Below are 21,634 nucleotides of genomic sequence, written 5' to 3' on the forward strand. Positions count from 1 at the left end.
TGTGATTGACTCTGTGAACCTGTGCTCTTCTCAGGTCCCTTCTTTATCAAAGAAAAGACTCAGGATCTCCTAGTCATCAGACACTATACATCACCAGTGCTAGTGGATATGGGCTTTGTTTCCTGTTTATATACAGTATGTTGCCCTGCCAGTGTTGGTGGGGATGTGGTTTTTCTCCTTGGTAATTCCTTGATTAGAGTATTGTTTTCTGCTTGGCTGTTTGTTTGGTGCTAATCCCTGCTTATATGGAAGTAGGATACTGGAGATACTGTTCTTTTTACGTCCTTAATTTTTTTATGCCTCTTTAAAAACCTATTGTCTACTTGGCTAAACTTCCCCCAATGTCCATTTGTTATTGAATCTCTGTGCAATCACCAGGACAGGATTTTCCATATACCAAAAAAGCAGCAGGAGGAGCAGAAATTCAGAATTCAGAAAAAAAGAAAGAATGGTCACCCAAAAAACTTTTCCCACAGTCTAGCTTCTATACATATGAGAAATAGCATCGGAGATCTTGACTTCAAATCTCTTTATATCACATAAGGTTCTTAATTATTCTAGCCCATGCACCTCAAAAGTTAGGGAGAGTGATTAATGATTGCTTTTTTTCCCTGATAGCTGTTGTAATTTGGGGGGAATAGAAACAAAGCAAAGCACTTTTTTTAACTTATCATGTAATAAATCTACAAGGTAGTAAACTCCCTGGCTTTGTTACCACCTGAAGATTGGAGGTAAGAATTGTATCATGGCCAGAACAAAGAATCCTTAGATGATCAAAAGTGATAGTTTGATGTTATATATTAGATGTAATTTTCTTGACCATATTATTCAAATTTTTAACAAATTGAATTGTCTTTAAACAGATAGTGTGCAGAGAAAATTATTCAAAAATCTGTATTTTATAGTTCCAGTTTTGATTATTGACATTATCAGCCACTAGTCTATAGAGATTATCAGTCATCAGGTCATGGTTGTCCCAAAGATGCTTTTTCAGGAGGCAACTGGACTTTCTTGTTTTTTCTTTGAAGATGTTTTGCTTCTCATCCAAGAAACTTCTTCAGCTCTGCAAGACGTATAAATCCTTCCATCCCCCACTATCCTGTCACAGCTGAAGAAGCGTCCTGGATGAGAAGTGAATCATCTTAAAAAAAAACCAAAAACCTACCTTTGGGACATCAGCCACTAGAAACGTTTTGGATTTTCCACTCCCTTCCTGTATACTTGTATGACTGATTTTGTAAACTCATATTTTCAAAGGACTTAAGAATTTAGTCTACCTACTATTGAAAAGAATCCAGTATTTGTTTTTCATATTTTAACCCATATATTCTCAAAAAAGATGGTCTGATGCAATATATAACTTTAAATGGTAATAGCAATAGTGGTTAGACTTATATACCACTTCAGTGTTTTACAACCAGTGGTGGGATTCAATTTTTTTTACTACTGTTTCTGTGGGCATGGCAAGGAAAGGATACTGTAAAATCTCCAGTCAGAGATGGTATTTGCCGGTTTTCTGAACTACTCAAAATCTCCACTACCAGTTCTCCAGAACTGGTCAGAACCTGCTGAATACCATTTTTGTTTATAGCTCTCTCTTAAGCAGTTCACAGATGCAGCATATTGCCCTCAACAATTTTACTGACCTCATAAGAATGGGAGGCTGAGTCAACCTTGAACAGGCCAGGAATGAACTTCTGGCAGTTGGTAGAATTAGTGGCAGTACTGCATTCTAACCAATACACCACCACAACTCAGTAATAATAAATCCATTATTTAACACAAACAAAAATAATAACAATAAAACCTTATGTCACATTGTTAAAGCAGCCATTGATACCTGACAAAATGTATGCTTCAGGAAGTGCTAGCTTATAAAAACAAGTTTCTAAACTATATTTAAAGTGATCAGAGAGGGTAAAGGTTGTAATGGGGAGAAAATCCATTGTACTGGAGCTCCAGACCTAGTTGATTCTAATTGGAACTTCTTCTTGGGCAGCATTTTCAGCAGACACTTGGTGAATGAACAAGACAAGTAGGGCACAAAGTCACATCTTTAGCAAGTTTAATATTAATCAATCCCTGGTTTTTCTCTAAACACAGACCCTTAATATTGTTACTCCTCGAGTACGTCCAGAAGATTGCAGCATTGGACTTTTGCCAAGGAATCATGATAAGAATCGCTGCATGGATGTACTTCCTTTGGATCGGTGCCTCCCTTTTCTTATTTCTGTTGATGGAGAATCAAGCAACTATATTAATGCTGCACTCATGGATGTAAGTAAAACTATTTTTTAACGTGAAACAGAGTAAAACTGAGCACTATTGTCTTTCTACCACATTTGTATTCCCACTTTTTCCAAAGAACTGAATAAGGTATAAATACATTGCATCTCACTTTTATCCTCTTTGATCAGTTGGGCTGAGAAAGAGAAAATAACCTGTTTCAGTGTGATATTCCTTTCATCCTATAAATCAGGAGTGGAATTCTACTGGTTCTGTCTGGTTCTATAGAACCCCTTGTTAACTTTCTAAGCAGTTCGGAGAACGGGTAGTTAGAAGCAATCTCTTGTTTTTTCCACCCTTATTACATTCTTGCCAGTACACCTAGACTTCCTGTCTCCAGAGCTTCTGAGGCTTGGCTTTCTTAAAGGGGAAGGATTGTTTTAAGATTTTTATACTGTTGTTGGTAGAAAATAATTCCCTGGACAATCAGCACTTTGAAGAAATAATTGAATCATGAAGCAAATATTTTAGTGACAGGGAACCAAGATGAGTGACATTCAGCAAGGCTTCTTGGCTAGCTAGAAAGATTGACATTCAAACGTGAGTTTACATACCCTTTCTGAGTTTTGGTCTAAAACTGGTTTTTGGTGAAGATTAATTCTGTGCTTGGTGACATTTAATCCTGTGTTTATTGATGGGATAACTTTCTCTGTTCAGATTCAACAAGCAACAGCTACTGTTGTGATTTAATTATTTGTATTGTGTTTGAATTTTTTCCTGCCTCGTGGCTTCTTTTTCTATTTGGGGAGGGGGTCTTCATCATTGCTTTAGTACTATCTGGCACTTTCCTTTTGGGGTATACTTCCAAGAAGCAGGATGCAAGCTTGGCACTGATTTTCTTTATTGCCTTTCTGGGAGGCATGTGACCTTTCCTTAAATCTGGATGATTTCCTTAGGATATCATGTGAGGTAAGTGAGACCAGCTGGTATCTTTAAGTGGTGCAAATGGATCTAAGGATTGCTTTTCTTGGGTGTGCTTTTTCTGGAGAGCTTAAATGATCTCTCTGCTAAAGGGTTTCACTTTATGAGCAAGAGATGGCTGCTTGATAGTTATCACTGCATTTTAACTATTTTCATTCCTCAAGGTGCTCTGGCACCCTGCCTGATTTGTAACTCTGGCTTGCAGGTATTTTTAATCTAATGATTGGTATTTAGGGCAGCTTTTTGCAAGCAGAGCAGCTTTTTGTGTTTTTGTACAGGTAACCCTTGACTTACAACAGTTCATTTAGTGACCATTCAAAGTTACAACGGCACTGAAAAACGTGACTTATGACCATTTTTCACACTTATGACCATTACACCGTCATGAGAGGCTAGGCGAGGAGTAGCGACCCTTGACATGAGTGATGTTGAGTTGGCCATGCCCACACAGTCACATGACCACCAAGCCATATCCACCAATTAAGCCACGCCCACAGAATCGGTTGTTAAAAAAACTGAATCCCACCCCTGCTATAAATGATCACTTTTAAGTGCAGGATATGGGAAGGATATCTCCTATACATTAATTACAAAATGACACTTCATAAGGGGTGTGGAACGACCCTGATATCTCCTTGTATAGCATATATTTACTCTAGATTCGGTGTCTGTATTCATCTGTTTGGGTTAAAATTGTTATAAATCTTTGAATTTGAATTTGAAAGAAAGAAATCCAAAATGTAATCCCATATTTTTTCCTTCTTTCTCTTCGTTATTTAACATACACTCAGTTATGATTACAAGTGAGCACCTTTGCTATAAAATCTAAGGTTTGCATGTTTCACAATTTAAATAAATAAATACTTTCAGCTGCAGTATGAAATCTTGTCAGAGTGACTCACAGGCATTGTGATAGCAAATATGCATCTGTTATCTAACAGTTGAATGCACAGGGCCCTTTACTGCTTCACTAAGCAAAAGCTGTTTTTTTGTTTGTTTGTTTTTTTAAAAAAAACCTTCTCTGTCTAACTTTGAGCAGCTGCCAGCAATAAAACTGTTGGGGGTATTTTTGTTTTGGTTTATCTTTACAAATATTCCATTTGGAAACAAATTCCACGGTAAATGCTGAAGGGTTTCTCATGCTACATGCCTTCTTTCTGACCTGCCTACCTTGATTTCAGATGTGGCTTGCATTTATAACTCTGTAGCCATATATGTTGTATCATATATATTCAGGACACAAACCAATATGATGATATTATTGCTATAAAATCTCTCACTGCAAAAAAACCCCAATCAATCATAGCTATATCTCCAAATCTTATTCTGTCTCTTAAATAAACAAAAAATATTACATTATTTTAAAACATAGTATTTTTTTCATTAAAATCATTCCCAGGAAGGATAAATACCATTAGATATGAAAATTGAAGAAAAAATGCTGATTCTTTGCCTATATCTTGGAAGTTGCTTGGGGAATAAAAAGGGGAATGTTGGATGTACCTCATGGAGCTCAGCACATGCCTGCATCTTGATCAGTGGTGGGATTCAATTTTTTTTACTACTGGTTCTGTGGGCGTGGCTTGGTGGGTGTGGCAGGGGAAGAATACTGTAAAATCTCAAGTCAAAGATGTTATTTGCCAGTTCTCTGAACTAATCAAAATTTCCACTACCGGTTCTCCAGAACTGGTCAGAACCTGCTGAATACCACCTCTGATCTTGATGTCCCTCTAGTGATGACTTTTTTCTTTGCCTTACTAGTACAGTGACAGTGTACTCTAGAAAGCAGGACTTTCAGAGAGGATTTCAAGGAGGAATCTTCTCCTGATGTACATTTAAGTCTTGAGTGAAACAAGAAGCTCAGGATCTGGGTAGTATTATTTCTGATAACTCAATCCACTTTTGTTACCTTGATGTGATGAAGGAAAGTTCCTGCTTAATTTAGATTTTTTAAATATATATATATATATATATATATATACTGATTGATCTGTGTGTTTTTTTTTTCTTCATAGCAATTCTTATATGTTTTTATATATGTTTTTTTACATTTTGTCAAGCTTTGCTATTCAGATGCAGGTTAACAAAGGTTTGGATTTTCTGTTCCCCACTGTAAGATTCTCATCAAGATGACTAGCACTACCTCAGCATGGATCTCAGGACTAGTTTTAAGTACTTCTCAGAATGCTAGCTAACTGCTTTAAGGAGATGGATATCTCCTTTTTAGGCTTATCCCAAATCCTAAGCCATGTTTATTCTACAGATGTTCAGAAGGGATAGTTTATTCATTTAAATGGTAAGCTGTAGGCAAAATGCAATAATACTTTAAATGTGTAATCTCCTTTTTATGCTAGCATTTTTAAATTTTTAAATTTGAGGGATGTTAATGGCAATGCAAATAGCATGATCTGTCCTTCTTGGCCAAATGTTTTTCACTAGATTATGAAAATCAGTAGTTGACTTCTAGAAATTTACTGTTGTATAAAAGAAAAAATGTTGGCAAATATTTTTTCAATTGTAATGTTTCATAATTAGATAAAGATTTTTAATTTTACTCACTTTCTTAATAGTACTTTGGGCCTATAATTTTGGGGAATCTTACTTAACTTTTTTAATGTATGGGGACAATGAAAGTTTCCCATCCTGTTTGGACAGGCATACTATTATTCATGTGAAAGAATCCCACAAGCAGTGGCCCCACCAATTAATGTACTTTTTCTATGATTTTCTGTCTAAGAAATACATTATCAGACATTCATCTTCCTTTGGGATTAATGTGCTGCTCCTATCAATCACTAATACAATTAACTGAATTAAATATAAATATGATCTTGAGTTGACCTCAACTCTTGGTGAGTGCATCCCTTCAGTTTTCTTGGCAGTGTTATGGCAGGAGTTTACCATTGCTTTCTTCTGTTTCTTGTTTTGTTTTATTTTGCAGTCTAGCCAGCAGCTCTAAAATTCCCAGGTGTATTTCCCATCTAAGCATTAACATCTACCTAATATAAATGCTTAGAGAAAATATGTCTGAAACATAATGGATACATCCCAACTTTTAGAGGTTTAAAGGCTTTTTTTTAGGCTAAGCTCTTAAAAAGGAAAAAAAAAATACTTGTTTAGGTTGAGAATAGCAGAAGCTTGTTGTGTCAACTTAATTTATTAAATTTCAGTTTCCAGTTATTGATTTCCTTAGGAAAAGTCTTGCTTCCAGGTGGCACATTGAGTCATTTATTCTAATTGTTATGCAAAAGGGATAATTCTTGTTCTTATGCTTCTTCTCTAATGAAATAAAACCTTATTATGCAGGCTGTTTCTATTCAATGGGGTGGGTGGCAAAAACAGAGTATGAGGTATGATTTGTATAATCTATTTATGTTAATCTGTTTGCCTGTCCATAGGCTCCCCAGTGTAATATGCTTCTCAATAAACAATAACGGGTTTTTGTCACTTCTTCTTCCTTTAGAGCCACAAGCAACCTGCTGCCTTTATAGTTACTCAGCATCCATTGCCCAACACTGGAGCTGATTTCTGGAGGCTAGTGTTTGATTACAACTGTTCTTCTGTTGTGATGCTGAATGAAATGGATGCTGCCCAGGTAGGTGGATTATTATGACTATGTATTTAATATTACATGTGTTATCAGCATCCAGAATTGTATTTGCACAACATTGGAAAGGTGTGGAGTTCCCCACAGATTAGAAGATAGTAAGAAAAAATACTAGAATTTGCAGAAATGGATAGATTTACACTTGAAATTAAAGAGAAGGAAGATACGGAATATTTTGAAACATGGGGTTCATTTTATCTATGGTCAAATAAGAATTAACTTTACCATGAGGGTTTATTATTATTATCAATATGATTTAGTATTAACAATTAAATATTAATATTATGTGGAGAAAATACGGTTATTATATGATCACTACTAATGAACATTATTATGATGGTGATGACTATTGCTCAAACTAACTGTAATCAGATAACACATTGTTTATATACACATTGATATAGTTGCTCTTTCTTTATATAGTAAAAATAAAAAAATGTTGGAAAAAAAGTATATATGGATAAGCACTTTTAGTTACTATTGGACCCACATTAAATATATGTGTCAGGGTTCCAAGTAATAGATCCATTTCAAGCAAAGACTCTAAGCCAGGTAGATTCCTCAAAGAAATATCATATTGTCGCATATCTGGTGAAAACCAACTCTTAGATGAAAACTCTGAAGTTTTCACCTCATTAAAAGTGAAAGTTTTCCCCCAATCCCAAACAATCAGTCACATGGCCCAATCGAGGCAGCATATGCTGGTCTGGTGACATCACTCCTCCTTCCTACAGCCAGGTGTGAAAACATCCTTGGTTCCCAAAAGAAAGTATTTTATTTTGACTACACAGCCACAGCTATCTCTAATCCCCCCTCCCTATCCCTTAGCTCTAGTGTGGCAATGAAGTTCCAAGATGGCTTCGGCCAGGCCAACTTCAGGGTTGACAACATAAGTTAATTTAATTCCTTTAATAGATACTTTGGCAAGCTCTGATAATAATTCCCATCATTAAACAAGAGTTTAGGTTCGTGAAATATAAAGAACAATGATTTGCAAAACTGGGACTAAGGATCAAGATAATGATTTCCTCTATATTTGTCATTAATATTTTATGTTGTATTCAGAGTGTGTTCAAGGTGTCTTTTAATAGAAATGAACATTCTAAGATTTTGTGTGAAAACTGGTGTTTTGTGTTTCTCCTTTTTTCCTCCTGATTTGTGTTTGTTTTTCTTTCATTACGATCAGCTTTGTATGCAGTACTGGCCAGAAAAGACATCTTGCTGTTATGGGCCAATCCAAGTGGAATTTGTTTCTGCTGACATAGATGAGGATATTATTAATCGGATATTTCGGATCTGCAACATGGCAAGGGTAAATAGAAGTCAAATAATTTTCTATCAATATTCATTCTGCAGATATTAATTAGGATGCCTTGGGATAATGTAGGTGGGATGATCATATTGTTACTGTTCTTTGGGCGGGCAACCTGTCTCTTTTGAACATAGAACATTGGACAGATTAGAGTTATTGAAAGGGGTAAGTTATAGGAAATGAAGCCAAAATGGTTATTTTGTTTCATTTTGTTTGTTTCTTATTAGGGTTACTCTTTATCATTCTACAAGATGCTAAAGTGATGTCCCCTCTTAACTTATTATCTTGCTTGTATAGTTTTAGACTCCCATCAATTGCAGTATTGACTAATATTTCTATAATTGGGGCTTATTTCCTAATTCCTACCTTGTTTTCTTTTTACTATATCTTATCTCTCCTAGCTGTTCTCCGCTGTTTATCCTTGATTTTGAATTTTTGAAGCATGTAATCGACTAGAACTGGATGGCAGATATGAATCTAGGTTTTGCATGAGAAAGGTCAAGGAAATACCCAATCTAGGATTATGCATTCAAGAATATACCATTGTAAATTTTATCATACATTGCTATTGTCCATATCTTCCTCTAATATGGGTAGCTAGCTAATACAGGTATTCCTTGACTTATGACCACAATTGAGTCCAAAAGTAAGTAAGTAAGTAAGACATTTCTTAAGTGAGTTTTGCCCCATTTTATATTTATTGACACAGTTGTTAAGTGAATCGCTGCAGTGGTTAAATTACTAACCCAGTTGTTAAGTCAATGTGGCTTCCCTATTGACTTTGTTTGTTGGAAGGTGGAAAAAAGTGATCACATGAGATACTGGGATACTGCAATGGTAATAAATATGAACCAGTTGCCATGCATCTGAATCGCATGATCATGAGGATGCTGCATAGTTTACAACTGTGAAAAACAGTCCTAAATCATTTTTTTCAGTGCTGTTGTAACGTTGAACTGTCACTAAATGAACTGTTGTAAGTTAAGAACTACCTGTATAAATAAAAGAGAAAGGCTAACATGGTTTCAATATTTCCCATTTGGCAGTCCCTCTTTCATCACCCTATCTATATATCAAACTTAACTCTATACTCTGCTACAAAGCATTGACAATGAAACAATTGCTCTATTAACAGATATGGTATTAAATATCCCCTTTAACCTATCACTTGTAATTATAATTGTGCCTGCAAAGGAAGACAGAAGAGTCAGGCTATTTATCAGCTACAATTTTCTTTATAATGGTTTTAGAAAATAATTGCAATGTCAGTGCTAAATATGCCCTTGATATTCAATCTTTTGAAGTCATTAGCTGAATATCATTATTGTCTGTTAATTAAAAATGATTTTTTTTAAATAATGATTTTTCCATCTTTAAAAGAAAAGAACAGGTTTTTTTTTTAAATTCTAGAGCTGACAATTGTCCCCAAATTTTCTCATCACATTCAAGAGAGGTTCTGCTAGTTACTAGTAACTGAGTCTATGGTATATTTCCAGATGATGCTTACAAAAAGCTTTCACGGCATCCTTGGTTTCCACTGTGATGCAGGAAAAGTGTTTCTTTAATTTTTCTGTTATAAATGAAGAATGTTCTAATATGACTCAAGCTCTGTAAAGGACCTTGGAATACTCACCTCTAATGATCTAAGTGCTAGAGCCCACTGCAACTACATAGCCAAAAAGGCATTAAGAGTTGTTAACCTAATCCTACGTAGCTTTTTCTCTGGTAATATCACACTACTAACCAGAGCATACAAAACATTTGCTAGACCAATACTTGAATAGAGTTCATCAGTCTGGAACCCACACTACGTATCTGATATTAGCACAATTGAGAAAGTCCAGAAATATTTCACAAGAAGAGTTCTCCACTCCTCTACTCGTTGTAGAATACCTTATGCCACCAGACTTGAAATTCTAGAACTTGAAAACCTTGAATTACGCCGTCTTCGGTCTGATTTAAGCATGGTATATAAAATCATACATTGCAATGTCCTACCTGTCAATGAATACTTCAGCTTCAACCATAACAACACAAGAGCACACAATAGATACAAACTCAAAGTAAACCGCACCAAACTTGATTGCAGGAAATACGACTTCAGCAATAGAGTGGTCAATGTCTGGAATACTCTACCCGACTCTGTAGTTTCTTCCCCAAACCCCAAAAACTTTAACCTTAGACTGTCTACTATTGACCTCACCCCTTTCCTAAGAGGTCTGTAGGGGGCGCTGTAAACGCACCAACGTGCCTACCGTCCCTGTCCTATTGTTTCTCTTATTCTTTTATTTTTCTTATATGTACCCATTTCATGTATTCACAACTATGTATACATTTATACTTATTATCTTGTAAACAATTGGCAAATCAAATAAATAAATAAATAAATAAATGTATGATTTTTAATAGTTTCGCTGAGATAAACACTTCTGAAAATATTCCCCAATTCCAAAATGAATGAGAAATCTTCTTTCAAATCTCTTAGAATACAACACATGCTGTTCTGGGGGTATATAGAAACATCCATACCTTCCTTTTCAAGATTCAACCAATTCTAAATTTTTTTCTTTAGCCACAAGATGGGTACCGTATTGTTCAACATTTGCAGTATATTGGCTGGCCAGCATATAGAGACACTCCTCCTTCTAAACGCTCTCTCCTGAAAGTGGTCAGGCGATTGGAAAAATGGCAGGAGCAATATGATGGGCGAGATGGGCGGACTGTGGTTCATTGCCTGTAAGCATTTCTGTATCTTGTTTTCTGTATTAAGTTCAGATTGCCTGTCTGAAAAGAAGAAGAAGCATTGCAAACTTGATCACTTTGATGGATTACCCTGTACTGTTTGATACACATACTTAAAGAAAACCTGAATATCCAAATGTCTGCTTAATGCATTATAGTATTATAGAGCTAAAAATCAATATGTTGTTTGTTTGTTTGTTATCATTAAGCCTGGTTCTCAATGACTCTGGTTCAATGGTCATTCTAAGCTATTCCCCTTCTCTGTTCATAAGTCCAAGAATTTTTATGTTGCAGAGTTTCCCTCATTACTCTAGATCACTGAGAAATGTTGGCTGGTGGCTAAATCAGCATATATAGTATGAATACTGATTGGAATTTACAGCTACCCAAGGATATCAAATATTGATGATAACCTGTTGTTATTAATTATATGGTCCAGAAGTATCACACATTGATACTTAATATGAAATGCAATAAAATATGATTATATAATAGAACATATATTATGTGACCCAACAAGACAAACTAGAATGGACCTATGTTTGCTGTTTCTGTTCTGAATCTAATGTTATTGAACTATTTTTATGAAAAGCATTAATGCAAGTAAATTGTATATATGGCTGTTACATGTAATTGATGGACTTGCATTTGGATAGATCTCTTAGATCCCCTTGAAGTACTCTTCTGTTATGAACATATGTAATTTCCTAAACCAGCTCTTATTGTTTATTCTAGGAATGGTGGTGGCCGCAGTGGCACCTTCTGTGCCATATGTAGTGTATGTGAAATGATCCAGCAGCAAAATATCATTGATGTATTTCACATAGTGAAAACCTTGCGGAACAACAAGTCCAACATGGTGGAGACATTGGTAAGCATAATAGGTTGATTGCTTCTTGTTCTTTGAAATAAAATATTCACAGACTCTTTTTGTTTCTAAGCATCCATTTTGGATTTTATGTATTCAGATAATAGCAGAAGCTGCATTATGTACTGAAAAAACTCCTAAGGAACACTTATTTTAAAGTACAGTTCAATTGCTTTTGTTTTGAAAGGCGTGCAAACAGCATCTATGCATAGCTAATAAAGCCTATTAAAATAAAATCCATTTAATTCAGTATACAGAAACAAGGCGGGGTTTCGCATACTTTGACAATAATTCAGAAGATGATTTTTTTTTAACCTTGTACAAACAGAGCACTTCTCTGTTATTCTATAAAGCTTTCCAAGCTTCTAGGTGAGCCTGAATGAAAGGTGGCGCTGTTTTAAGAATTGTTTTGAAAGATTTCCAGTCTACTTACTCAAAGTCTATGAAACTCTGTTCAGAATTGTTTTAAACTGGGTGAAAAATAGAAACCTTCAGTGTTCTCCTATATAGAGAAAATGATGTGAGATAAGTTGTATCTACGGGCAAGTACAGACAAAGCAGACACACTTCCCCCAGATACATAGAACTTTGAGGGTGGTGTTTATGTGTTTGCTTGTTGAGATTTTAAATAATATATTATACATTCTAAGATTATGTCCAGTCCAGTGGTAATGTATGTGCTGTGTTTATTTACTTAATAATCCTAATACAGTACTGCTTACCTGTCCATTTAAGGGTGAAAAAGAAACAAAACTAAAAACATGGGGGGAGGGGACTTCAGCCAATATTAACCATACTGAAAGAATAAAATATAAATTATTTAAATAATATAGAATAACCTTAAAATAATTTAAAATCCTCTTATTTGAGAGCAATGTAAGAAAAAGTCCTTTCCTATATGCTAGAATAACACATTTCTGGGTAGATTTATAAAAAGTTATAGGACTTTACATAAAGAGACCATAAGTAAGTCAGAGTTTAAATTGTAAATATTTCCTTAGAACTAACTTAGTAGCAAATGTAAGAATTTTCATATTACTCTCATATGATCTAATATAACCACTTTTGTTTTAGAACAATGGAAGCTTTCAGATATTTTCCTGAAATGTGATGTAATTAAGACATGGATTAGTTATGGAAAGGTCACTAGTGGCACAGTGGGAAGATATTATCATCATGTAACAATCCAGGGACAACGTAAGGTCAGGGAAAATGTTTGGGTTCTTTCTGGGGGAATACAACAACTTGCAAACAAAGTTGAATCCAACTGTCAACCCAGCATCTTCAGTTTAATCTCAGCCTCATCCAGCCTTAGTCAGAAAACTTGAATATTTTGCCTACTTGCTTTATATGAGATAATGAGAGATCTGAGAATGACAGAATGAGAGCTTCAATATATTGGTGAAGCCTGGCTTATAATGTTTAGATCAACAGGGTCTTAACAGGTGTCAGATTACAGGTATCTTAACTACTTTAAATAAAATTGAACAATTGTGTCTCTTCTGGATGGCTGTTCAGAGGATGTATTAATAGAAACATTATGTTAGCAATGAATAAAGTGGACATATATTTTGGACACTGTTTATCCCAGCTCTTGAAAGAAAACCTGTTTGTTGCCTGTGGATTTCCCTCCCACCCCCACTCAAATTACTTAATCGTAGTTGGGCTATATCCATTAATTTCAGTAGGAATAAGGTAATTAGCAAATAATATACAGCAGAATGTTTCTTACATATATACACATATTGCAACTTAATTATTGCTCATGTGACAGTACGCTGTAGAAGATCTCAAGCCCCAACTTAGTCCAAATGGAATATCCATGTAAGACACTGGATCACATGTTGATAATACTAAAAATTTGAACTGGAGTCTGATTGTTTTGTAACCACAATTTAAGATACTAAATTGGGTTAATCTTTAAAGCTTTAAATAACTTATAACTTGAAAAGTGTGGTTCTCAATTGTTCACTGGCACTCCAGTGGCACAATGGAATTCCATGAAAAAAATTACTGAAACACTAAAGTACTTCGCAATGCTATGAGCAAAGAAAGTTTGGGAATCTCTGACTTAAGAGAATTTTTGAGAAACTACGGTGTGCTATATTAGCATACTCCAAAACCTGACACCTGATTGGTCCACACGGACCACGACCGGATTGGCTAACTGAGCGGCCGTGATTGGCGCGCTAAGAATCTACCGCGATTGGCCGAGCCGATCGCGGGAGATTCAAAGCGCTGTCATTGGCCACCGAGCCGCAGGCAAACCCTTTAAAAAGGATTGCCGCGGTTCCTATTCTTTGCACTGTAACATACCTAAATAAAGAGCTGAACGTTACCAAATGGTCTCGCGTCTCTTTGGGAACCGATCCACCCCGATCTAACATACCTCTTCAGATATTAAGTTGTCCAGGCATGTTGAAGCTTTCCATATAGTAGAAGCTGCAGGAGAAGTACTTTTGAAGAGTTCTACTTTTACATAAAGTTATTCATTAGATATATGAATCTTCTAGATCAGTCTAAATTTATTAAAAATTCTTCCTTGGGAATTATATTTAGTTTTCTAACTTTTCATCTTTAGAAGAGTAGGGAAAATGCAGGTTCTGCCCATATGTATTTGTCTTTTTTTAAAAAAAAATATCTTTTTTGCATTTGATTTTTTTAAAACAATGCATTTATTTGATGTGAATGGTAAAACACATTTCAAGCTGATTGTGCTATAATCTAATTGCTATTTGTAATATTGCCCATATTCTTCTACCTTAGCAATTTGAGGAAATGAAACAAGAATATTCTAAGGGTCACATGGAACACTGAATGAAAATTTGGAACTCTGTATCTGTGTATGGGATTTTGAGAAATTTTGGGAGTCTAAATGTGATATTAAAGTAGAGTGGATTGAAAGAATGAGTCACCTGAATATTAACTTGATTTATCTTCTATCTCTTTCAGGAACAATATAAATTTGTATATGAGGTTGCATTGGAATACTTAAGTTCATTTTAGCTCATCAAGGCAGGGAGCTAAAAACACCTAAAGCTTTGGTGTTTGAAGGACATTGGTTACCCACTTTACTTCAGAGGAGTAATGGGCTAAAGCATATATAGCTCTTCATCCTTGAATGAGAAACCAGGTCAGCGCTGAGTGCCGGAGGAGAGATCTGTTGCCATCTGTTTTTAGAACATTCTTGCCTTTTAAGCAACCCACTATGGCAAAGCAAGAGGCAAGGTGGAATATTCTGCTTTCTAATCCCTTCTGACTGCTTCTCCCTATCATTTTGGATGTGTCTTTTTTCCCTTCCTTGATGCAAACAGGAGTGTGTGTGTGTGTGTGTGTGTGTGTGTGTGTGTGTGTGTGTGTGTGTGTGTATAAAATATCAGCTCCACTTTCTGTGTTTCTACAAATCCTCACTTTTTTATTTCCTATATAAGCCAGTTTGCTTTAAAGGGAAGCTTCATTAAACACATGTTTGGCTTTTAGCAGAGCAAGCCTTTGTGTTAAGTTTTTCAGATGAAAAAACCACCGTCATAAATGTGTGATTTTTCTGTCAGCTCTTATTGTCTTAAAAGCAGGCTATGGAATGAAGAAGCTGCCAGTTAATTTTCTGCCTTGATTAATACACAATGCTACTAGATTTTGAATGTTCTGCATGGATTGGTTAAATCTTAATGGTTCCTATCAGCTGCAGTGCTAGTGAAGCAACTCTGTAAAATTGCACCTCCTAGCAAAGTACATTGAGGTCACCCTGAAATTATCTTCATGTTTCAAATTATCGTTCCTTTGCTTGGTAATGAAGTTAATTTTATTTTATCATAAGTATTTGATTGTGTGCAGTGTATATTTACAAAAGGGGGAAAATGAAGGATGGGCTTAAAATATGTACCTTGGAAATTATTCTACCACCTACACCACGGGTGTCAAATTCACGGTGTCACATTGCCGTCATGTGACATCTCATGATGTTTTTTTTTTCCCTTTGTGGAGCTGGGGTGGGCATGCCCTGCATGTGACATATCTGGCCCGCAGGCTACCAGTTTGACAACCCTGACCTACACAGTAGATCTGATATTTTATATGAAATAGTACAGTTGATGGACTTGTTACATACCTCATTAACCAATGTGGTAGAAAGCGGTGTTCTAAAATATCCTGATCATATAGAAATGGGTGATTGCAACTTCACACCTTCTGATGAACTGCATATATATGTAAGATGTTAACTAATATGAGTTTATAAGTTAGGCTGGCCAATCACATTACCCAAACAAGGGACATAATGAAGGGCCTTCAAATTTCATTGTCTGATCAAAGAAGAGAGATGAATAATTTTTATTAACCCATGTGTTAGCTGTCCTTTCTGTAAAAGGTACTGTTATTTATGGTACATGATACACTTAATATCTTGCCTCATAATAACTATTGCAGCAACAATCAATTTGAAAAAATATTTTGTAAAAGAAATAATTTTATGCTTTCATTTTCAAAATCACAACTGTTTTGTCTTTGAGGGAAAATTTTGGGGTGCATTATGGGAAAGGGGATCAAAGTTTTCTGTTATATATTAAGAAAACATTTTTTTTGAAAATGAACACATTGTTCTCTTTGCCTCAAGTCAAGAATTGTACATTGAAATGGTAGAACTATGTTGAAGCTGAATAATATGAAATTGTCAGATTTTGTTTTATTATGAAACTGTCACTTATTGAAATGATGTATGATAGCAGTTATATTTTGGTATTTTTAAACATTTAGCTATCCTTAATTTAGCCATTCCACTTCAAAGAAAGAAGAGCCTCAAGCATAGAATTAATGCAACTATACACTTCTCCCAGATAAGAAGTCTGTGAAGAAAGTGAAGGTTTAAACTTGGCATGTGACAAGTAAAATTAGCTCATTTAACTGTTACATCTCTCAGTAACTCTCTTAAATTGTGTTCATACTATCCCCAATTTGGGGAACCAACTACATATTATATTGTATACATAATATATAGTGATTTGTGTGCCTTTAGACTAATGCAAAAGAACAAACAGTTAGCTAAACTCTACCCTGAAAAAGTAATTTAACACTTTGATCATCACCATAAATTTCTTTCCTTGCAAATGCTTACATCATATATTTAGAGCACTTATCTGCAGATATAGAAATATGATATTTCTCACTGACATCTGCATTACATTTATTTGTTAAACTGATGTTGTTACAAGGCTACTCACACCTATGGTTTTCTAATGTCATATGGGTGCACATAACTGATCTTGGGTGATTCTGAAAAATTAGAAAAGGTCAGATCTGGCTACCATTTATCTGAGTCTATAAAGAAATTTTAGGGCTATAATCTAGAAAAAAGTATCTTGCAAGCACGCAATGACAAACCACTTTAATGTTACTGTCAAGACAGCTATGCAGATGTGCCCATGTAGTTGCCAAAGATTGAGGCAACTGAAATTTTGAGGCAATTGAAAGAAATATTAATCTTTTTTTTACACTAATAGGCAGACTATAATTGATTGGTGTAGGTAACCTCGTAGTGTCATTCTTCATTTGAAAGTGGAGAAATATATTTGATTATATGTACTTGGAAGTGGGGAAATGAGATAGAGGTCCATTTTAAATGGGTCAGATTAAGCATCTGAGATAAAGAAGGCAGAACAATCAGTGGGCAACATACAAAACAAGGCAAATGCAAATAGAAGTTAAAATTTGACATAAAAACAGGAAAAAAAGGATTCAGCCATGAAAGAAAAAGCCTGGAAGTGACATAGTTGAAAAATAGCTAATCATTATGGGAGAGAAGAGTTTTGATTAGTTGGTTGGTTGGCAATGCAAACAGATTTGAACACATTCTGTTGTGATCCCTACATGAATATTTCCTACCTCTTTATATACTTTAAAAAAAAGAAAATAAAGATAATAGGAAAATTGTAGGGAAAGTAATGAAGGAGGAAACAGAGGTGTAGAGTGAAGAGGGAAAGAAAAATAGCATTGACTGTCAACTTTGTTTGGCATAGTAAAGTACAAAATAGAATTTAATGAGTACTAATCATTTGTATAATAACAAACTAGGTCAATTAGCAAAACTGAAAGTCAAAAGTTCATTTTTTTCTGTCTCAAGAACAAAGTTCAGAAGTGATTTCCAGGAAGAAACAAAATTGGATAGATTCTTTTCTCTAATCAAATCAATCAATTTTCTGCTAGCTTCGTCACTTTTTCGGGCCTCTGTATTTTATAGAATTCTAGTGTACACAAGGATACACATAAATTGGGTTTAATCCTCCTTCTGCCCCACATTATCTATTGAAAAACATTGCTTCAATGTTCCCAATATATGTATATATGTGTGTGTGTTCGTGTGCATATATTATACATATACACATAAACACATGTATAACAAAAATTGACATCAGGAAATGGGATTTGAAATATTTTCCATGTGTCTTGGGCTTCTTGTGGCTACTATATGTAAACATTTAAAGTTCCCATTTTGATCCTAAATCTTGTAACGTTAAAAAAAAAATCAAATATCTAGCAAAATTTTATTTTACTTTATTTGACTTATTTTCATTGGGTCAGTAAGAAGGATGCCTTTCCTTTAAGATATTTCTGCTGATGTGATTCTATCTTCTAGTTGTTTCATTAATAACCAGGCAATCAGGTATTACATGCATTGATTTTTAACATTTGAAATACAGTGTTAATTTCCACTTTTAAAAATAAAAGGACAGAGCACCAATAGCTACAAAACATTATAATTTAATAGACCCCTTTAATTAATAATCTTTTTTGCTCTCTAGACATATTTTTTGCAAGTTCACCAGCAGGATAGAACTATTAAAACACAATAAAAGAATTTCTGCTCTAAATGTGCAAATAAATAAGCGACAAGTAGCTATAAAAGTGATGGTATCTGAAGTTCTCAAGGAAATGTGAAATGCTTCAGTGACAAAGGGTACTTAACTTCAAGCAAGGCTGCTATTTGTATGTGACAGTATTTTCATTTCAAATAATCTTGATTACTGAGGAACCTTCATTTCTACTTTAACAGAATAATAGAATAATAGAGTTGGAAGGGACCTTGGAGGTCTTCTAGTCCAACCCCCCTGCTCAAGCAGGAAATCCTACACCACTTCAGACAAATGATTGTCCAATCTCTTCTAAAAAAAACCTCCAGTGTTGGAGCACCTACAACTTCTGGAGGCAAGTTGTTCCACTGATTAATTATTTCCCAATTGTCAGAAAATTTCTCCTTTGTTTTTCATCCATTGCTTCTTGTCCTGCCTTCAGTAGTATAGTAGGTTGACATACACCCTCAGCCCCTCAAACATTGGAACATTGCTGTCATGTCACTCCTGGTCCTTCTTTTGATTACACTAGACATACCCAAATCCTGCAACCATTCTTCACATGTTTTGGCATACAGTCTCCTAATGATCTTTGTTGCTCTTTTCTGCACTAATTTTCAGTTAATGAAATTGTGCATCTAGGATTTGTGCAACTCAAATATCAGGCTTGCCTGTTTCAGAGCAACAGAGATGCTCTTGGACTTGTGCAGAGGTGCCTTCTACCTATGCATCTTCATAGCAGTATTCCAATATGACAAATGTCCATTTGGGGACATGTCATAATCTAGGTTAAATTTTGCTCGAATATAGTGAAATTGTTCTTATGAGAAATGTTAAAGCTTGTTGAGAAGAAAGACTGGTGCAAGGGAAGTAATGGAAGAAGGTGAAAATGGAACTCTGTTGTGCACCTTTTCCTGTTTAATTTAATTTTATCTGCTTACCCATGGCCTCCATGTGTGCAGTGCATTTATGTGAAGCGTAAAAGGATCCCCATTGGCTTAATCTTTGGGGGAAGTACAAGCAGGAATCTGATGTACTTACCATAATCAGTGCACCTGCCACAAAACAACTTTCTAGATAGAAATGTATGTAGGTTATGTATAGGCTGTAAAAGAAAAAGTAGGGAAGTAGAGAGGAAGAAAAATAATTTTAAATGTAGGAAACATACAGGTTTTGAACTCTTTTATTTCTAGTACTGTATGTGAGAGTGAAAAGAAGGATGTGTGGGAGAAAACTACATTATCATTACAGTTACATTTTATCATAGATTATGTTATATTTACCAGGAAAGTTTTTTGTTATTGTTAATTTTAAAACTGTTCTAGCCCACATATCATCCAACTCAAGGTGGTTGAAGACTGTTTGAAAGAACTAACAAATTTCCAAAAACATAACCCAATTAATGTCTCATCATAAAAGGAGAAGCTATAATGCAGCTTAATTCAGAACTTATTAAAGCAGAACAGTAATCAGGCATTGATGCAAAATCCTACAAAATAGCACCAAAGGCTCTTCTCAGCAGGGATGGAGGACAGATAATAGCCTTCACAACAATTGTAAAAATTATGTGAAAGCAGTAGGAATGACAAAATGTACCTGTTTCATTTATTTGTCATAGTTAAACTATTTTTGTGGGTTCTTATACTAATGTCCTCTTCACACAAAGAACATGAGCAAAAATTTCAGAAGGAAAGTGCTTGTTGTTCAGGAGCGATATTCACATAAGAAGATTATGAGAGAAGCTGCATAATGCAATTCCATGTATGTTTCTTTAGAAATAAGGCCAACTTGTAATGGGGAGAGGGCAGAATTTTGTTAAAAAAATAATTTATTTTAGTGAGGGCAACAAGAAAAAAAACAGATTTACATTTACATTGCCATCCATCACTCATTCAATTAGGTTTACATACATGTCCTTATCTTTTTCTGTTAATATATACATAATATTTGAGCTAAAAGAAAAAAGATGATTAAAGTTGCACTGTAATATACAGTAAACTCTCAGAAAACAGACCCCTTGATAGGAAAACTATATTTCCAAAAGTCTTTTTGTAGAAGCAAAATTGGAAAAAATGAACTTGTTTTGATGTGGGTATTAGGGCAGAATTGTGTTGTAATTTGCTAAAGTAATACCAATAAGCTGTCTCTGTTATGAAATTAGATGTGAATGACAAATTATGTTGACCATTAGCTGTGCACTAAAAAGCCAAAGTGCTTTGTTGATGTGTTCTTTGAAACTTGGACATCAGTAGTGGTGTTGAATAATTATTAATGGGCATTGTAGTTTAGTATTTTGCAAACTCAGTAGCTGGGAATCTTGGTTTAACCTTCAACCTTTATTTACAGAAACCAACATTTTTAAATTTCACAAAAGGCAATCTCCAGAAAACTGATTTTCTCAGACTTTGTGCTCAATTTAGTGTGCAGAAAATACAACCTATGCATCATGGCACATGTGAATAAGTTCAATTATCAGCCTTTTAAGACGGGCATGTTGTTTCATTCTTATGGGTATATTAAGGATTGAATATAGTGATGTAACCATTAATATAACTGTAGACAAGATGAAAAAATAGGTTTCTTGAAATGGCTTCTAGCAGTGCAGTATTGATTTGCAACAACTGAGTTCCACTTTGTTAGTGGTGGTAATGCAAGCCAAAAAATTACAAATCAATCGTGGAGAGAGAAATTGTTAGGAACCAGCAATGGTATGATTACAGAAAGACTATTTCATTGTAATGTCATTCCAAAATTTGAGAAAGAGAGAAAAGGAAAGTACCCTAGTTTCCATATCATCGTGGTAATTAAGGTCTCATGATGTAGATACCCTGTTTCTCCATCAATACGGCCTCCCCCAATAGGAAGTCCCAGCATGTTTTATAGGCATGAAATGAAATTAAGCCCCTCCCCCCCAAATTAAGGCCTATATTAAAACATGCAAAATGGGGGGGAATGGTCAGGGGGCTTGCCATTAGGAAGTACTTTTGTTGCACACCAGGATATGGTGCTGCCTGCGTTGACCCCGATACGAAGTGCCCCACCAACGCTGAGGTCAA

At 35.1% G+C, this 21,634-nt stretch overlaps 1 protein-coding gene across 2 annotated transcripts in view; it reads left to right on the forward strand.

Annotated features, from left to right (window-relative positions):
• PTPRT (protein tyrosine phosphatase receptor type T) overlaps positions 1-21,398 on the forward strand; it is a 687,970-nt gene extending 666,572 nt beyond the window's left edge. For both annotated transcript variants that reach the window (XM_087959374.1, XM_087959375.1), the window contains 6 exons: positions 2,104-2,277; positions 6,671-6,802; positions 8,001-8,126; positions 10,699-10,862; positions 11,604-11,739; positions 14,689-21,398. In XM_087959374.1, the coding sequence (XP_087815500.1) occupies positions 2,104-2,277; positions 6,671-6,802; positions 8,001-8,126; positions 10,699-10,862; positions 11,604-11,739; positions 14,689-14,742 (786 nt within the window). In that variant the 3' untranslated portion in view covers positions 14,743-21,398. The remainder of the gene's footprint in view (positions 1-2,103; positions 2,278-6,670; positions 6,803-8,000; positions 8,127-10,698; positions 10,863-11,603; positions 11,740-14,688) is intronic.
• The last annotated feature ends 236 nt before the right edge of the window (positions 21,399-21,634 follow it).

The sequence above is a fragment of the Notechis scutatus genome, chromosome 3 (genome assembly GCF_049901735.1).
Source record: "Notechis scutatus isolate UNSWTSFEM ecotype Mainland chromosome 3, rNotScu1.2, whole genome shotgun sequence".
NCBI classification, from domain to species: Eukaryota; Metazoa; Chordata; class Lepidosauria; order Squamata; family Elapidae; genus Notechis; species Notechis scutatus.